This window comes from Oxyura jamaicensis, assembly GCF_011077185.1.
Source record: "Oxyura jamaicensis isolate SHBP4307 breed ruddy duck chromosome 4 unlocalized genomic scaffold, BPBGC_Ojam_1.0 oxy4_random_OJ106465, whole genome shotgun sequence".
Classification (NCBI taxonomy): domain Eukaryota; kingdom Metazoa; phylum Chordata; class Aves; order Anseriformes; family Anatidae; genus Oxyura; species Oxyura jamaicensis.
In genome coordinates, this window is record NW_023303891.1 from 1 (window position 1) to 13,637 (window position 13,637).

The following is a 13,637-nucleotide window of genomic DNA, read 5'->3' on the forward strand; positions in this document are numbered from 1 at the left end:
GCACAGCCCCTCACGGCACCGCAGGGTGCTGGGGTGGCCGGGGGGGGGACCCTTCTGGTGCAGGCAGGGTGTCACGGTGCTGGAGCCCTGCCCTGGGGGGCGGCTGCAGCCCCCCCCCCGCCTTCTGCCCAGGCACGCTTCCGCTTTGCTGAAGGGCGGCCCCGGGTTTCGGTGCTGCCGTTTGCCCGCCTGCGGGGTGGGTGCCTGGGGGTGCCGAGGGTGCCGGGGCCGAGGTAAGGTCCCCTGCTCGGGGCAGGATGCAGGTAGAGGGAAGAGGAGGGAGTGGGGGGCTGTGGTTTGGGGTGTCCCTGATTTCCTGCGTAGTGGCTGCGGGGTAGGGGGGAAGCGGGGTGCCCAGAGCCTGCTCCGTGCATGGCCCGTGCTCCTTGTGCCGTCCGTCACCTCTGCCCAGACCTCCGTCCTGCCCGGGCATTGCATCTCTGGGCACCAAACCAGGAGGCGAGGGGAGGAAAAGCCGTGCTCCTGCTTGAAAAAATGGGGCTGCACTCACCCGCAGCAGGGGAAATTTCATCCCCGGCTGCTTGGGTGCTCTGGGCACAGCACTGCCCTGTGCGCGCCCTCTGGGACGGGGCTTTTGCAGCCGACGAAGCCTTGGTGCGATTTACACGCGCACACCCCGACACCTCTTGGTTGATATGGAAACGAGTCAAATTATTTAAAGGAAAAAAAAAAAAAAGGGCTTGTGTTAAGGCACGTCGTTATGGTAACACAAATTATAAAAGTAACTAGGCTAGGGACCAGGCACGTTGCTTTTGGATGCTGGGTGTTGTGCAGGCTGTGCTGGAGCTGGGGGCAGGGTGGGCAGCACGGGCGATGCTCGGGGCACGGCGGGCTGGGGCCGAGGTGGCCCAGGTGGCCGCAGCAGGCTCAGGCAGTGTGGGAAGAGGGGGCCCCAGCAGCATGCCGGGGCAGGGAGGTGCTGGGCAGCCGTGAGCCGTTGCGGTGCAGTCCCCTTTCACCAAAGCCGCCCCGTTTGCTTCCTCTGCCTGCTTGGGTGGGGTCTGGCACGAAGCGGGTGCTGCGGCCGGAGGCACTGACGCGCTCGCTGGGGACAGGCACCCGCGGTGCAGGGGCGAGGGGAAGTGTTTGCCACGCAGGAAATAGGAATGGGTGTGCACGCAGAGCCTGCCTGGACCCCGGTGCCATCAGAAAGCCCTCATCTTCTGCTGGCTCGCCACCCTCCCCTGCTGAATGTGAGGTATGCTGGGCAATGCATCCCCTCTTCTGGGGCTGGTGGATGAGATAAGCGTGACAAAAAGGTGCCGTGTCCCTTTGCGCCCTCCTTTTAGGCTGCAATTTCTGCTCTTCTGCAGCAAGGAGGTTGCTTCACCGCTGTGCGCTGCCTTTCCTGCACCCAAGAGCAGCTGTGCAATCACCCGGGGTGACAGGGTGATTTCTTCCTTCCCCAATTTCACCCTGCTCCCGGCTTGGCTGTCACTGTCCGCCCACAGGAGCGTGTCCGGTGCCTGGAGCAGCAGCGGCGGTGGCGATGGGCTCTGCTCCTGCAGCCTGCGGGGGTGGCTTTGCCGGGGCGTGACACAGACACGTCCCCGTCCCTGTGCTCCTGGAGGGACAGGCAGGCAGGATGAGCGCACGGTGCTGGCTCAGCACCAGCCCCGAGCCCGCAGCAGCGCTCGCAGGAAAGCTGGTCGCCCCCCTCCCTCTCATTCTGCTCCCTCCTGCTCGCAGCCACCTCTAACCTGGACCTTGAGAGCAAGAAAGCCGCCCACACCAAGCTGTCATGGCAGCAGCCCGTGAACGTCTTCCTGGCTGCCGGCCGCCCGCCGGGCATGGAGCAGCTGCACCAGGAGGCTCAGCTCAACCTCCAGAGCTTGCTGCAAGGTAGTGGGGCGAGGCGGTCTGGGGTGGCAGGGACGGGCACGGCTCTGGGTACGCTGCAGAGAGGCCATCTCCCCACGTGCGCTTGTCCAAGCCATTCCTTCGACCTCACCAAGCCGCAAAAGTCAGGTCCCCAGGAGGTCCCGGCCTCCAGCAGCCCGTCCTCCTCACTGGTCTTCTCCCAGGTCCCTGCTGAAGCCATCGCAGTGACCGTGGCCAAGAAGTGGCAGCGCCTGGGGCTGCCGAGCAGCCGCCAGCCCCGCGGCGCGTTCCTGCCCGCGAGGAGGGGGCCGGGGCTGCCAAGCCGTTTAATCGAATCAGCATGGCTGCTGATCTTGTTTCCTTCCAGTTTCTTCATCGCGACGTCACGCAGCCTCAGATCAGATGCTTTACAGGCATCGATTAGATCAGCGGCCTGGCCTTCGCCCAACTTGTAATCTCATTAAGCCAGCCCGAGCAGACCTGGTTTCCGTGCGAGGCCATAACGACCGGCATTAATTAGCTCAACAATTTACAGGGCGGGAGATGCTGAGTTCCCTGCTGGCCATCCCCAGCCGGGCTCGCTGCCCCCTGAGAGCTGCTGCTTTCTCAGCCCTGGCCCCGCTCCACGGGATCTGCTGGCAGCACGGGCACGTTCCCCTTCCCTGCATCCCGAGCCGCCCGTGCTGAGCAGGGACAGGCAGACAGCCCAGGGACAGGCAGACAGCCCAGGGACAGAAGCCTTTGTGCTCCTCCTGCCACCCAGCTGGCAGCCGGAGCAGGGTCCTGCTGTTTCCCTTGCAGAGGAGTATGAGGAGCAGTACGAGAGCAGGGTGACCGGGCAGACCTTCCGCGCCGCCGGCCACCCGTCCCCCGGCACCCCCCCGGAGCCTTCGCCCCGTCCCCCGCCCTCCAAGCGCCTCGAGTTTGTGCTTATGGTGAGTCCTGGGGCCCTGCTGTGCAAGGAGCCTCGTGCCCAAGCATTCCCTGGGGCAGCGGGCCGGGGCGGTACAGCCCCAGCATCGGGTGGAGAAAATGGGTTGGCACGGCTGGTGGGACAGCAGGACCAGAGGTGGGCCTTTCTGTCCCCCCCCAAAACGTCCCCTGGGGTGGGTTTGGATGGACACTCGCCTTTCCCTGCAGCCCCCGAGCCGGCGAGCCAACGACGAGGAGAGCAGCGGTGCCACCGCGCTGGGCGTGAGGCCACCCGACGCCTCCCTGAGCCTCCCCACCACCCCCGACAAGCAGACAGCCTGGCCCAGGGCCTTCCCCCTGCCCACCGTGGAGGAGAAGCAGTGGCACCAGCCCTGTTCCGTGCAGACCAACGTTGTCCCCATCAACGTCTCGGGTAGGGCAGCGGGGCCGGGACCCGGGGAAGGGTGCTCCCAGGGGGATGCGGGGTGGTGGGAGGGCAAGCTGGGGCTGCAAGCCTGTGTCCCTGCCGGCCCCGTGCGGACGATAGGGGACAGCAGTGCCACGCTCGTGTGTGTCATTCCCTGCCATCTCTCCTGCCATCTGCAACTTCGTGCATCCGATCCACCAGCCACGCTGCCATCCGGTCTCTCTTTTCTGCCACGCTGCCCCACCAGCCGGTTCTGTTGTCACCTTGGCTCGCACCACGCTCCGTCCGTCCATCCGTCCATCTGTCTGTCCTCGCGGGGCTGCAGCTCCCAGCAGCGCGGAGCTGCCCGGCCCTCGCAGACATCCCGTGGGCACGTCCAAGCCCTGGGGCCAGCAGCCGAGCGAGACGCACCCCATGAAAGCAAAAGATGTCATCCTGCCCTTTCCCTCCATGATGCAGAGACGTGCAGACATCCCTGCCGTTCCTCACGCCCTTCTGTTGCCCATGCCCGTGTCCCCAGCGTGGCCCAGCAGCCCGGTCCCATTAGTGACGAGGCGCAACGGTGCGGGGTCCCACCTCACCAGCACCGACCGGAGCCCGCTGCTCACAGCCTGTGCATCCCACCCCCATCCGCAGCATCTCCGTGTTCCCACCAGCTGGCACCACCATCCCCACCATCTCCAGCTCGCACCGCCTGGCTCACCGTGCTCCTTCATCCCCCCCGCCGCCCACCAGCAAGCCAGGGGACGCCCGTGGTGGCCGCGGTGGCCGCGTCCTGCCGGCCGCAGCGACGGTGCCGGGCTGTGTACACAGCGTGTTTGTTTTGGCTACAGGGCAGCACTTTGCTAGGCACGCGAGTGCTCGTCACTCCCTGTTTAACACAGAGACCGCGATGAACCCCAAGTCCACCCTGCGGCGTAGACGGACCATTATCGGATTCCCTAACATGTCCCTGCGAGACCAAGGTGACAGCAAGAACCGCGCAGCCCCTTTCTTGCCCCAGGAGTGCCCGGGCCCGGCTGGCACCCACCGGAGCCTCCCTGAGGATGGGCAGAGGCGCACCGGGGGGCTGGGACACCCCGGCCATGGGGATGTAAAGGCCACCACAGAGGCTCTGCACCCTCCGGGGGAGCTGAGGTCCTGGGCATGCTGGTGACACCGGCCTGGCGCTGAAGCTGGCTCATGACAGGGGACACCCCCCAGGCCCTAAGTCGGGGTTCAGCACGGTTATGGGGAGCAAAAGCTTCTGAGATTTCTCCTAGCAGTGGCTCAGCTCCACAGCTCCAGCCTGACCCCCTGCCTGTCCTCGCCGGCTGCGGGCAGACCCACGGTGGTGTGATGAGGGTGCTGGTGTGGCTGAGCGTGCTCATGGCACCCCCAGCACAGCCACGGAACAGTGTTTGACCCCATCAGCACAGCACCCAGCCTGGCTCGGGGACCTTGTCGTGCCAAGGAAGGTGCAGAGAAATCAGAGCCAGGTTCTGCTCAGAGGTGTGTAGGGACAGGAGGAGAAACCATGGCACCAAGGGAAATTCTCACGGTGTAGGAGGAAGGGATTTGCCTGTGACAGTGGTCAGCCACTGGGTCAGGAGCCCAGCAAGGTGTCGTGGTTCCTCCTGTGGAGATGGCCAGAGTTGAACTGGATGCCAGTTGTCGTGGTCTGGCTGGGCCCAGGCCCCCAGGTCCCTTCCCACCAGGTGGATCTGAGATGAGGAGGGACTGTGAGCCATCCTGTCCCTCTCTGTCCATGCCCCCACACGTGGAGACTCCTACCCCGGTGAGCTGCCCACGCACTTACGGCACGTCCCAGCCACCAGATGCCAGCAGAAGGGTTAACACAGGCTGGGACTGTCCCCAGCTGGGACGTGGCCACCCCAGTAGAGGGGGGGTAGGAGAACATCTGTCGTCAGCCCTTCCCTTGCAGCCAGCCGGGACGTGTTCCATGCACGGGCAGGGAAACAGCCCCAGAGACGGGCGGTGGGGCAGGAGGGTGCCACCGACCGCCTGCGGGGCAGTGCCCGGGGTGGTGCCAGCCCCCCCTCACCCCATGTCTGTCCTCGCAGGCAGCGCCAACGGCCCCGCGCCCACCACGCGCCCACCCATCACCGAGTCCCTGTCCTGCAGCTTCGAGCCCGCGAGCGGGGGGAAGCCCCCCCCAGGAGATAAGCCCCCGCCAGCCGCTCTCTGCCCCATTGAGGAAGACCTTCAGCGACCTCGGGGGGACGCTGCAGGCACGCTGCTGCCCACCCTCCACCCCCATGGACAGCGTGGCCACCCCCGGCACCTGCAATGGGCCTCAGGGCACCCCCTTTCCCTCACCCTGGGGTGCCAGCTCCTTCGGCTACACCGCCCCCCCCCAGCCCCACTGCTGGCCAGGGCGCCTCACCGGGCAGCTCCGGCATGGGCTCACCCGCCGGCACCGACCGGGCGGCCTCCTTCTTCATCGCCCAGGAGGAGCGCGTGGGGAGCGCCGGGCCCGGATCCTTCACTGCTGCGGTGCCCGAGTCCCCCCCGGGCTCCGGGGGCCCCCGGAGGTGTGATGGACGAGAGGCCAGGGTGAACTTCTCGCCGGCAAGCAAAGAGGAGCCGGAGCCGGCATCGGAGCCGTCACGCCTCGGGGTGGAGCGGGCAGGGTGCCGCTTCCGCGAGCGGTCACTGTCGGTGCCCACCGACTCGGGGTCCCTCTGCTCCGTGGACATCGCCTACGCCGAGGCCCGGCGGGGCAGCACCAACTGCGCCCTGGGCTACCCCAGCGCCGGCTCCGAGGGCAGCACCAGCACCGACAACATCTCTCTGGGGCCGGAGCCGGATGGCCAGCGGCGGCGGCGCTCCAAGAGCATCTCCCTCAAGAAGGCCAAGAAGAAGCCCTCGCCGCCCACCCGCAGCGTCTCGCTGATCAAGGACGGGCAGGACGGCCCTGCCGCCCTGGGGCTGCCCAGGGATCAAAGACCCAAGAGCCTGTGCATCCCGCTGGACCCCCCCAGCCACCGGCTGGTGCACGCGGACCCCCAGGGCAGGGAGCCCGACGGCCCGGCCGCCCCCCACCAGTGGTATCTGGCAGACTGGAAGACCGGTGATGCCTACCGGTCCCTCTCCGGCTCAAGCACGGCCACGGGGACCACGGCCGTTGAGTGCGTCAAGGCACGGGGCAGCTCTGAGTCCCTCACGTCCCCCTCCATCTCCAGAGCCACAACACCCTCCCAGCTCTCGGCGGAGGCTGACCTCAAAACCTCCTCCCCGGGCAGGCCCACGGGGCTGATGTCCCCGTCCAGCGGGTACTCCAGCCAGTCGGAGACCCCCACCCCGACCGTCCCCACCTCGGCCATCCTCGGGCACTCCCCACACCAGGTGCGGGTGAGGCCACTGGTCCCTGAGAGGAAGTCTTCGCTGCCACCCACATCCCCCATGGAGAGGAGCCCCAAGTCCAGGCTGTCCTTCGACCTCCCTCTCACACCACCCGCCCACCTTGACCTCTCGGGGCTGAAGATCTCCCTGAAGGGGAAGACGAAGGTCAGCCGGCACCACTCCGACTCCACCTTCGGCACCAAGCTGGCCCAGAAGACCAGCCCCATCCAGCCCATCATGCCCGTGGTCACCCAGTCCGACCTGCGCTCCGTCCGCCTGCGCTCCATCAGCCGCTCCGAGCCAGAGGACAATGCCGACGGCCTGGAGCACGCCGAGGATCCACCACGCGTCCCCTGCCCGGGCCCGGAGAGGAAGGTGAAGCCGCCGGTGGCAGAGAAGCCGCCACTGGCCAAGCGTCCCCCCAGCATCCTGCCCAAGCCCCCGGCCCTGCGGGAAGAGGGCCCCCTGTACCCTACGTCCCCACCAAGCATTGCTACCAAGGACGGCTTGGCAATGCTGCGAAAAGGGGAGCCGAGGAGGGGCCCGGGGGAGCCCCGGCGGCTCTCACAGGGCAGCCTGGAGGATGAGCCGCGGCCGGAGGGGGAGCGGAGGAAGGCCAAGGTGCCGCCGCCGGTGCCCAAGAAACCCAGCGTGCTCTACCTACCGCTCGCCCCAGCCCCGGTGCAGCAGGGAGGAGGTGTGGGGGACCCGGCACCCACCCCCAGCCCCATCATCACGCTGGACACCGAGCCCAGCTGCTGCCACCCCGACGCCGATGACCCACTGCCCACAGAGGTCCCAGGCACAGCACAAGCTGGCGAGACCCCTTTGGAGCAAGGTGAGGGTCTAGCTGGTCCTCCATGTTATACCCCAGGGAGAGGGAGCTGGGGGGGTCCCTCCGGGGGTCCCTCCCCATCGTCCCATGCATCTCATGGCTGTCTTCTCCTCCCTGCAAACAGGCAGCTTGTCTGAGGCCGGCACAGAGGAGAAGAGCTTTGCCAGCGACAAGACAGCCGACTCCATCGCGGAGGAGGACGATGATGTCTTTGTGGCATCCCGTACCACAGAGGATCTCTTCACCGTCATCCACAGGTAGGGCTGGTATGCGGTGGTGGGCACGGCTGCCCAAGTGGCCCCTCCAGAGCCAAAGTGGTTCTGTCCCCATCACTGGTGCCTGAAGTTTTCTGTGCTGGGGCTGGTGCTCAAGCTCAGGAACAAGCCCTTGGGAGGCTGTTGCTGCCTTGTGCGCTTCTGAGGATCTAAGGAAGAAATTTTTCACAGTCAGGGTGGTGAGGCACTGGAACAGGCTGCCCAGAGAAGCTGTGGGTGCCCCATCACTGGAGGTGTTCAAAGTTGGGTTGGACGGGGCTTTGAGCAACCTGATCTAGTGAGAGATGTCCGTGCCCATGGCAGGGGGTGGACGGGATGGTCTCTAAGTGTCCCTTCCAACCCAAACCATTCTGTGATGGATTTAGTAGAGCCTGCAGAAGAGGACCTGTGGCCAGGCTGGGTCACCATTTACCTATCAGCTTTGGGACATACTGGGGCCTGTCTACCAGGACGGGCATTTGCAACATGAGCAAAAGCTCAGCACATCACCCACCCTTCCATGGACCGGTCAGGTTGTCTTCCTGCCCCAACAGGGCTGGGCTGGTGCCATGCACTTCACCCCTTAGGTGCTGCCCTTCCCATTGCTGCGGGAACTCACCACATCCAAAGCGGTGGCAGCTCCAGCCTGGGGCTGCTCCCACCACTATGCTCCTTGTTGTTTAGGTCCAAGAGAAAGGTTCTGGGGCGGAAGGAGCCTGGTGACACCTTTGGCAGCCGGCCCAATTCCCACTCACCCGTGAAGACGTCGGGCTCACCAACAAGTGAGTCCCCTGGAGCAGTGGTCAGCACCGGGAAGTCCTCCAGCAGGAATGAAGATTTTAAGGCCTTGCTCCAGAAGAAGAGCAGTAAAACCAGTGCTGGTACCAGGCCGTCTGCAGCTGAACTGCTTAAGACCACAAACCCGCTGGCTCGGAGGGTCATGACAGAGTTTGCCCCTGAGCTGGATGGTGCAAACAGCCCCAAAAGCCAGCCCTAACCTTGCACAGACCCTTCCTGGCCACAAAGGGCTCGAGATGGCTGCGGGGGGAGCCTTGCTGCGAGCGGTAGCTTTAGGCACTCAGGTCTCTGCAGAAGGGGTGTCCTGGCTGTCTCGCTGGGGCTTCTCTCATGCTCTCATTTCTTCCTGGGCAAATCCTCTTTGGTTCCTCTCCGATGGGAGAGCCACCGTCAGAGAGGCAGTGTTGGGACCTGAGGCCCCCATGTCCCCGGCGGAGGCGGGCTGCTCGCAGGAGGGAAGAGGCAGGCATGCAGCACCGCAGCGGGGACTGTCCCCTGCTGAGCTGGCCCCAGGACCCGGCACCTCCTGTGGCACTGGGCTGGCAGCTCCCACTGCTCCTCGGGAACAGAGTGGGACAGCAGCCCCAGGCACCCTCCAGCACCCGCAGCAAAGCTAGCTTGAAACTGTTTGGTCACTCGGCATGTGGTACTTTAAATGGCTTTTTCTAATGCACAATGGTGATGATGTTTTTTTCTCTTTTATTTGACGTTGTACCTTGAGTTTCCCAGCCAAATGTCCTGGGTATGAGTTCAGCTGCAAACACGGAGATTTACTTTGGGAAGATGTAAGGAGGCTGTTTGGAAATGAGGTTGCTTTGGAAGAGCCACAAACTGTTCCCTCTCGTCAGCCAAAGCATCCTCCCTGCTGCATGGGGAGCGGGTGCCCCAGTGTCTGCAGCCCGTGCAATGACCTCAGGCCAAAACCCACCCCCTCAAAAGCCCCTGACAGTGCTACATTTCTGAGAGCTCTCCAGCCCTTGCTGTAAACACAGACCCCAGGGTCACTCCACTGCGTCCCCCAAGGAGCCCTGCTCCACCAGCCACACCATACAGGGTCCCTCCCAGGACAAGCATCTCCTGGACTTCAGGTGACTGGAGGCATGGAGAGTGCTTGGTCCTGGTGATGTGTGAAGGAAGGGGCTGCAGCAGGGCATCGCTGCCCAGAGGGGATGCCAGAAAGTTCCTTTCCTGCCTCTGCCTCTGGCATCGGACTGAAGCACCCTGCAGAAGCAGGGTGGACCTGCGCCTCCTGCAAACACCTGTGGCTTCCATTGCTGGGGGTCCTACAGCTGCTGGCCAAACACAGCCAGGTGCAGAAACACAGATGGACGTGCTCGGATCCACACACACGTTCCTCAGGGGGGTTCCCACCATCCTGCCCATGCCCAGGGGTTACCCACACTGCAGGGGCTCTACCCCAGCGCTGTCCCCATGCTGCCGACAGTGCCACCAAAAAGGGCCAGACAGTGCCTGCTGCAGAAACGGGGTGTTTGGGAAGGTTGTGCTTTATTTCCTCATGTATTTCCGCCAGCTCTGGCATACCCCCAGCCTCCCTGCGTGGGGGAAGAATGATGGGGCTGGGGCCAGGCAGCACCGGGGAGAAGGGGGCCGAGGGCACGGCTTCAGCAGGGCTGGGGTGATCCGTGCCAGCCCGGGGAGCACGGGTCCCTGTCCGGGGCCTGTGCTGGATTTTACTTGGAAAGAGGCTCAGCTCTCCTTGTGCTTACTTGTTGTTTTTGTGTTTTTGTTTTTGTTTTTTCCCCTCTCCCATTGCTTGCACATTGCTCCCTTCCCTCTCGCGGGGTTGCAGAATCGAGCCTGTAATTAAGGCTGAAAAACTCAGGAGAAAAAAAAAAAAAAAAAAAACAAAAAAGAGGGGGGGAGAGAAAAAACAAAAGGGAGAAAGAAACAAAAAACACAGGGGAAAAAAAAAAAACTCTCTTCCGAAAAAAAAAAAGGCGGGCCCGGGGCCTGGGGGCAGGCCCGGGGGCCGGCCGGGGCCTCACGGCGGCGGCGCGGGGCGGGGCGGGACGCGGCCATGGCTCCGAAGGGGAAAGGCGGCGGCAAGGCCGGCAAGGGTGAGTGGGGCCGGGGGGGAGCGGGGCGGCGGGCCCGGGGCCGGTAGCGGTTCCCCGAGGCCCGTCCCGGCTTCAGGGCGCTGCGTTGGCAGGCGGCGAGAGCGGCGGCGGCGAGAGCAAGGCGCAGGGCCCGAAGGGCGGCGGCAGCTCCGTTAAGGTGGGTACCGGCGGCACCGGGGCCCTCGCGGTGCCGCTCCCAGCGGGCTGCCACGGCCCCCTCTGCCCTCCCCCCAGGTGCGGCACATCCTGTGCGAAAAGCACGGCAAGGCCATGGAGGCCATGGAGAAGCTCAAGGCCGGGGTGCGCTTCAGCGAGGTGGCCTCACAGTACAGCGAGGACAAGGCCAGGCAGGGGGTAAGGCTGTCCCCCGAGCGGCCCCTCGGCCTGTCCGGCCCTAAAAGCGGTGCAGGGCGAGACACAGGGCCCGTCCTTAACCCTGATGGTTCCTTTTTCCAGGGAGACTTGGGCTGGATGGCCAGAGGCTCCATGGTGGGACCCTTCCAGGAAGCCGCGTTCGCCTTGCCTGTGAGCAGCATGGACAAACCGGTGTATACGGACCCTCCTGTCAAAACGAAGTTCGGGTACCACATTATCATGGTGGAAGGCAGAAAATAAAAGTGTGAATGACCATTAAGTTCCCAACTGCTTGAATTCCGAGAGTGTCCCAGGCACCTAGACCTTGCAGCAAGTTGGCTGTAAGCAGCAGCGTGCTTGGAGCCAGCCAGCCCTGCCGGTGTGGCAGGACACGCAGAGTACAGGACCCTGCACAGAGAGGTAAAGCATTCTGTGGAAAAGGTCAAATTAGAGCTTCATGCTTTAAATCAGCTTCAGCTTGCAGGTGAGTCTCTTCTTTTCCAGCTGCAGAGGTGCTGATCATTAAATGGTTTAGATTGGAAGGGATCTTAAAGATCAACTAATTCCAACTCCCTGCCATGAGCAGGGACACCTCTCACTAAATGAGGTTGCTCAAAACCCCATCCAACCCGGCCTTAAACGCTCCCAGGGATGGGGCATCCACAGCTTCTCTGGGCAACCTGTTCCAGCGTCTTGCCACGCTCATAATAAAGAATTTCTTCCTTATATCTAATCTAAATCTGCTTTCTTTTTGTTTAAAGTTATTACTCTTTGCCTTATTACTACCTGATAAGGAGTCCATCCCCAGCTTTCCTGTAGCCCCTTTTTTGTTTAGGTTTTAGAAGGTTGTTGAAAGGTTCCCTCAGAAGCTTCTCTTCCCCAGGCTCAACATCCCCAACTCCCTCAGCCTGTCTTTGTAGAAGAGATGCTCCAGCCCCTTGATCATCTCTGTGGCCCTCCTGAACACAGGGCTCTCACGAGAGCAGAGCAGAGGGGGACAGTCCCCTCCCTCGCCCTGCTGGCCACGCTGCTGTTGGTGCAGCCCAGGGTAGGGTTGGCTTTCTGGGCTGCAACTGCACATGGAAATGACGTGATCTGTCCAACTGAAAGCTCAGGCTTTTCCCTGCAAATCTAACCAACCTGAAAACGGGTTCACTAGGGCATTTACCCTTACCCCCACCAGGGAGAATGTGGACAGTTCACATGCTGCAGGTTCTGCTCCAGAGCTCAGACTAAGAGCCTCCCTTTAGTAGAGGCAGAATAATGCTAGAGCTAGAGCTCACAGCTGCTGCCCTGGGCAGGCTCCTCGTTCTTTCAGTTACCAAACCTTTACAAATACTGGAGGCTTGACTGAGCAGTAGCAGGGAGGGGGAAGGTGCAAGAGGAGTCCCCTTGCATAAAAAGTCATCCATACCTTATCTGATCAAAGCTCAGGGAAGAAACTGTAACTTGAATAAGGGAAGAGAAGCAGAAAAAGCACTAAACACTTGTCACTCCATCAGTTCCTCCACTGCTCAGCGTGCAGGACGTGTATGAAGCCTAGCAGACTGCACCTTGTCCTTCTGGTAGAACCAGCTAAATGACAGCATGACGGATGTGAGTGAAGCGGCTCAGCGTGTCTCCTACCTCCGTGACCTTAGTAATAAATATCCCGACGTGCTGATCCTCTGCCTGCTGAAAGACAACTCAAACTGGTGCTGTCTTTGCTGCAGGTGAGCATCCCGGTGTGTCAGAGGGCTTAGGATGGGGACAAAACAAAATCAAATAGCACAAAAAGGCCTTTCCCAAGATCACACGCAATGAAGATGCAAAACTGAAACCAGGGCAGGTCTTTTTCCTGCCCCACTTCTTGAGGTGTTTGTTTTGTTAAGAGAATGGGAGGCTCGCACAGGCCAACTAACACTCACAAAGCTCTGCCTCATTAATATTTTGTTGTGAGAGGCAGACGGGCCTTTCTACAGCATGAGAGCAGATGCGGCCTCATTTAAGGGATGCTCTATTAATAAACTGCTCGTTTCCAGGCTACCAGGGCTTTGTTCTACCTATTAGCAAAAGCACGTTGCATATCTCCCGTTCTATCGGGACAACAGTTTGGATTTGATATGTTACCTAGTACAAAGAACTCAAATTCAGCATACCAGTTTCTTCTCCAAAAGCTGCAGAACCCAACGAGGTGTGAAGGTGTCCCTGGCTATCACACTGTAACATACAAGGCAAACCTGCTGGGCATCTAACGTAGGTGAGGAAGCACTGAAATTCACTGCCACGTTGTTACAAGGTAAGACAAGGCGATAGTTGCAAGCATACCCAGGCCAAGTTTATCCCATCATGCTGGCAGCGGGGCAAGTCAGGTGAGCAAAGCATTGCTAAAAGCAAGAATGAGATTCTTCTGATTTTAAAATGGCATGGTCCAAAACTAAGAACCCACTTCAGTTTCACTGTGCCTATGGTTCCTATATAAAATCTTTACCTACCACAGCTAAAGCATATGTGGGAGGAGCGTTAGACGACCACCTCACCAGAGAAAAAGCAGCCCACAACTCTGAGGCAGGTTTTTCTCCCTCCTGCTGCTTTTGTGTATGGACGGGCTTTTGACCACGCTAATAGGGAAAGATGAGAGGGGGGCTACAAGGTTAGTCCACAGCCTGCTTTGAAGCCTTAGACTCCTCCAGAAATCCTAAAAGGTTCCAAATGTTCAGCACCTTGCAGCAGTCAAGGTCTAATTGCTATTTCAGTCCTTCTGCAACCCCCCAGCTCTGCAACCCTTCTACAGCAACCACAGCCTGGCAGGG

General features: G+C 61.7%; 2 protein-coding genes across 2 annotated transcripts; both read left to right on the top strand.

Moving 5' to 3' along the window:
• Window positions 1–1,611: 1,611 nt before the first annotated feature.
• On the top strand, window positions 1,612–9,089 carry LOC118157264 (NHS-like protein 2; the record flags this gene model as incomplete). Its single annotated transcript, XM_035311530.1, has 8 exons — window positions 1,612–1,863; window positions 2,644–2,777; window positions 2,983–3,187; window positions 4,015–4,146; window positions 5,245–5,506; window positions 5,539–7,364; window positions 7,486–7,618; window positions 8,300–9,089. Coding segments are annotated over 8 exons (3,257 nt in total), but the record flags the coding sequence as incomplete, so codon positions are not given.
• A 1,347-nt stretch (window positions 9,090–10,436) lies between these two features.
• LOC118157269 (peptidyl-prolyl cis-trans isomerase NIMA-interacting 4) lies at window positions 10,437–11,125 on the top strand. Its single transcript, XM_035311536.1, has 4 exons — window positions 10,437–10,491; window positions 10,584–10,648; window positions 10,726–10,845; window positions 10,948–11,125. The coding sequence occupies exons 1-4, from the start codon at window positions 10,452–10,454 to the stop codon at window positions 11,104–11,106; spliced, it is 384 nt and encodes a 127-aa protein (XP_035167427.1). The 5' UTR covers window positions 10,437–10,451; the 3' UTR covers window positions 11,107–11,125.
• Window positions 11,126–13,637: the final 2,512 nt, after the last annotated feature.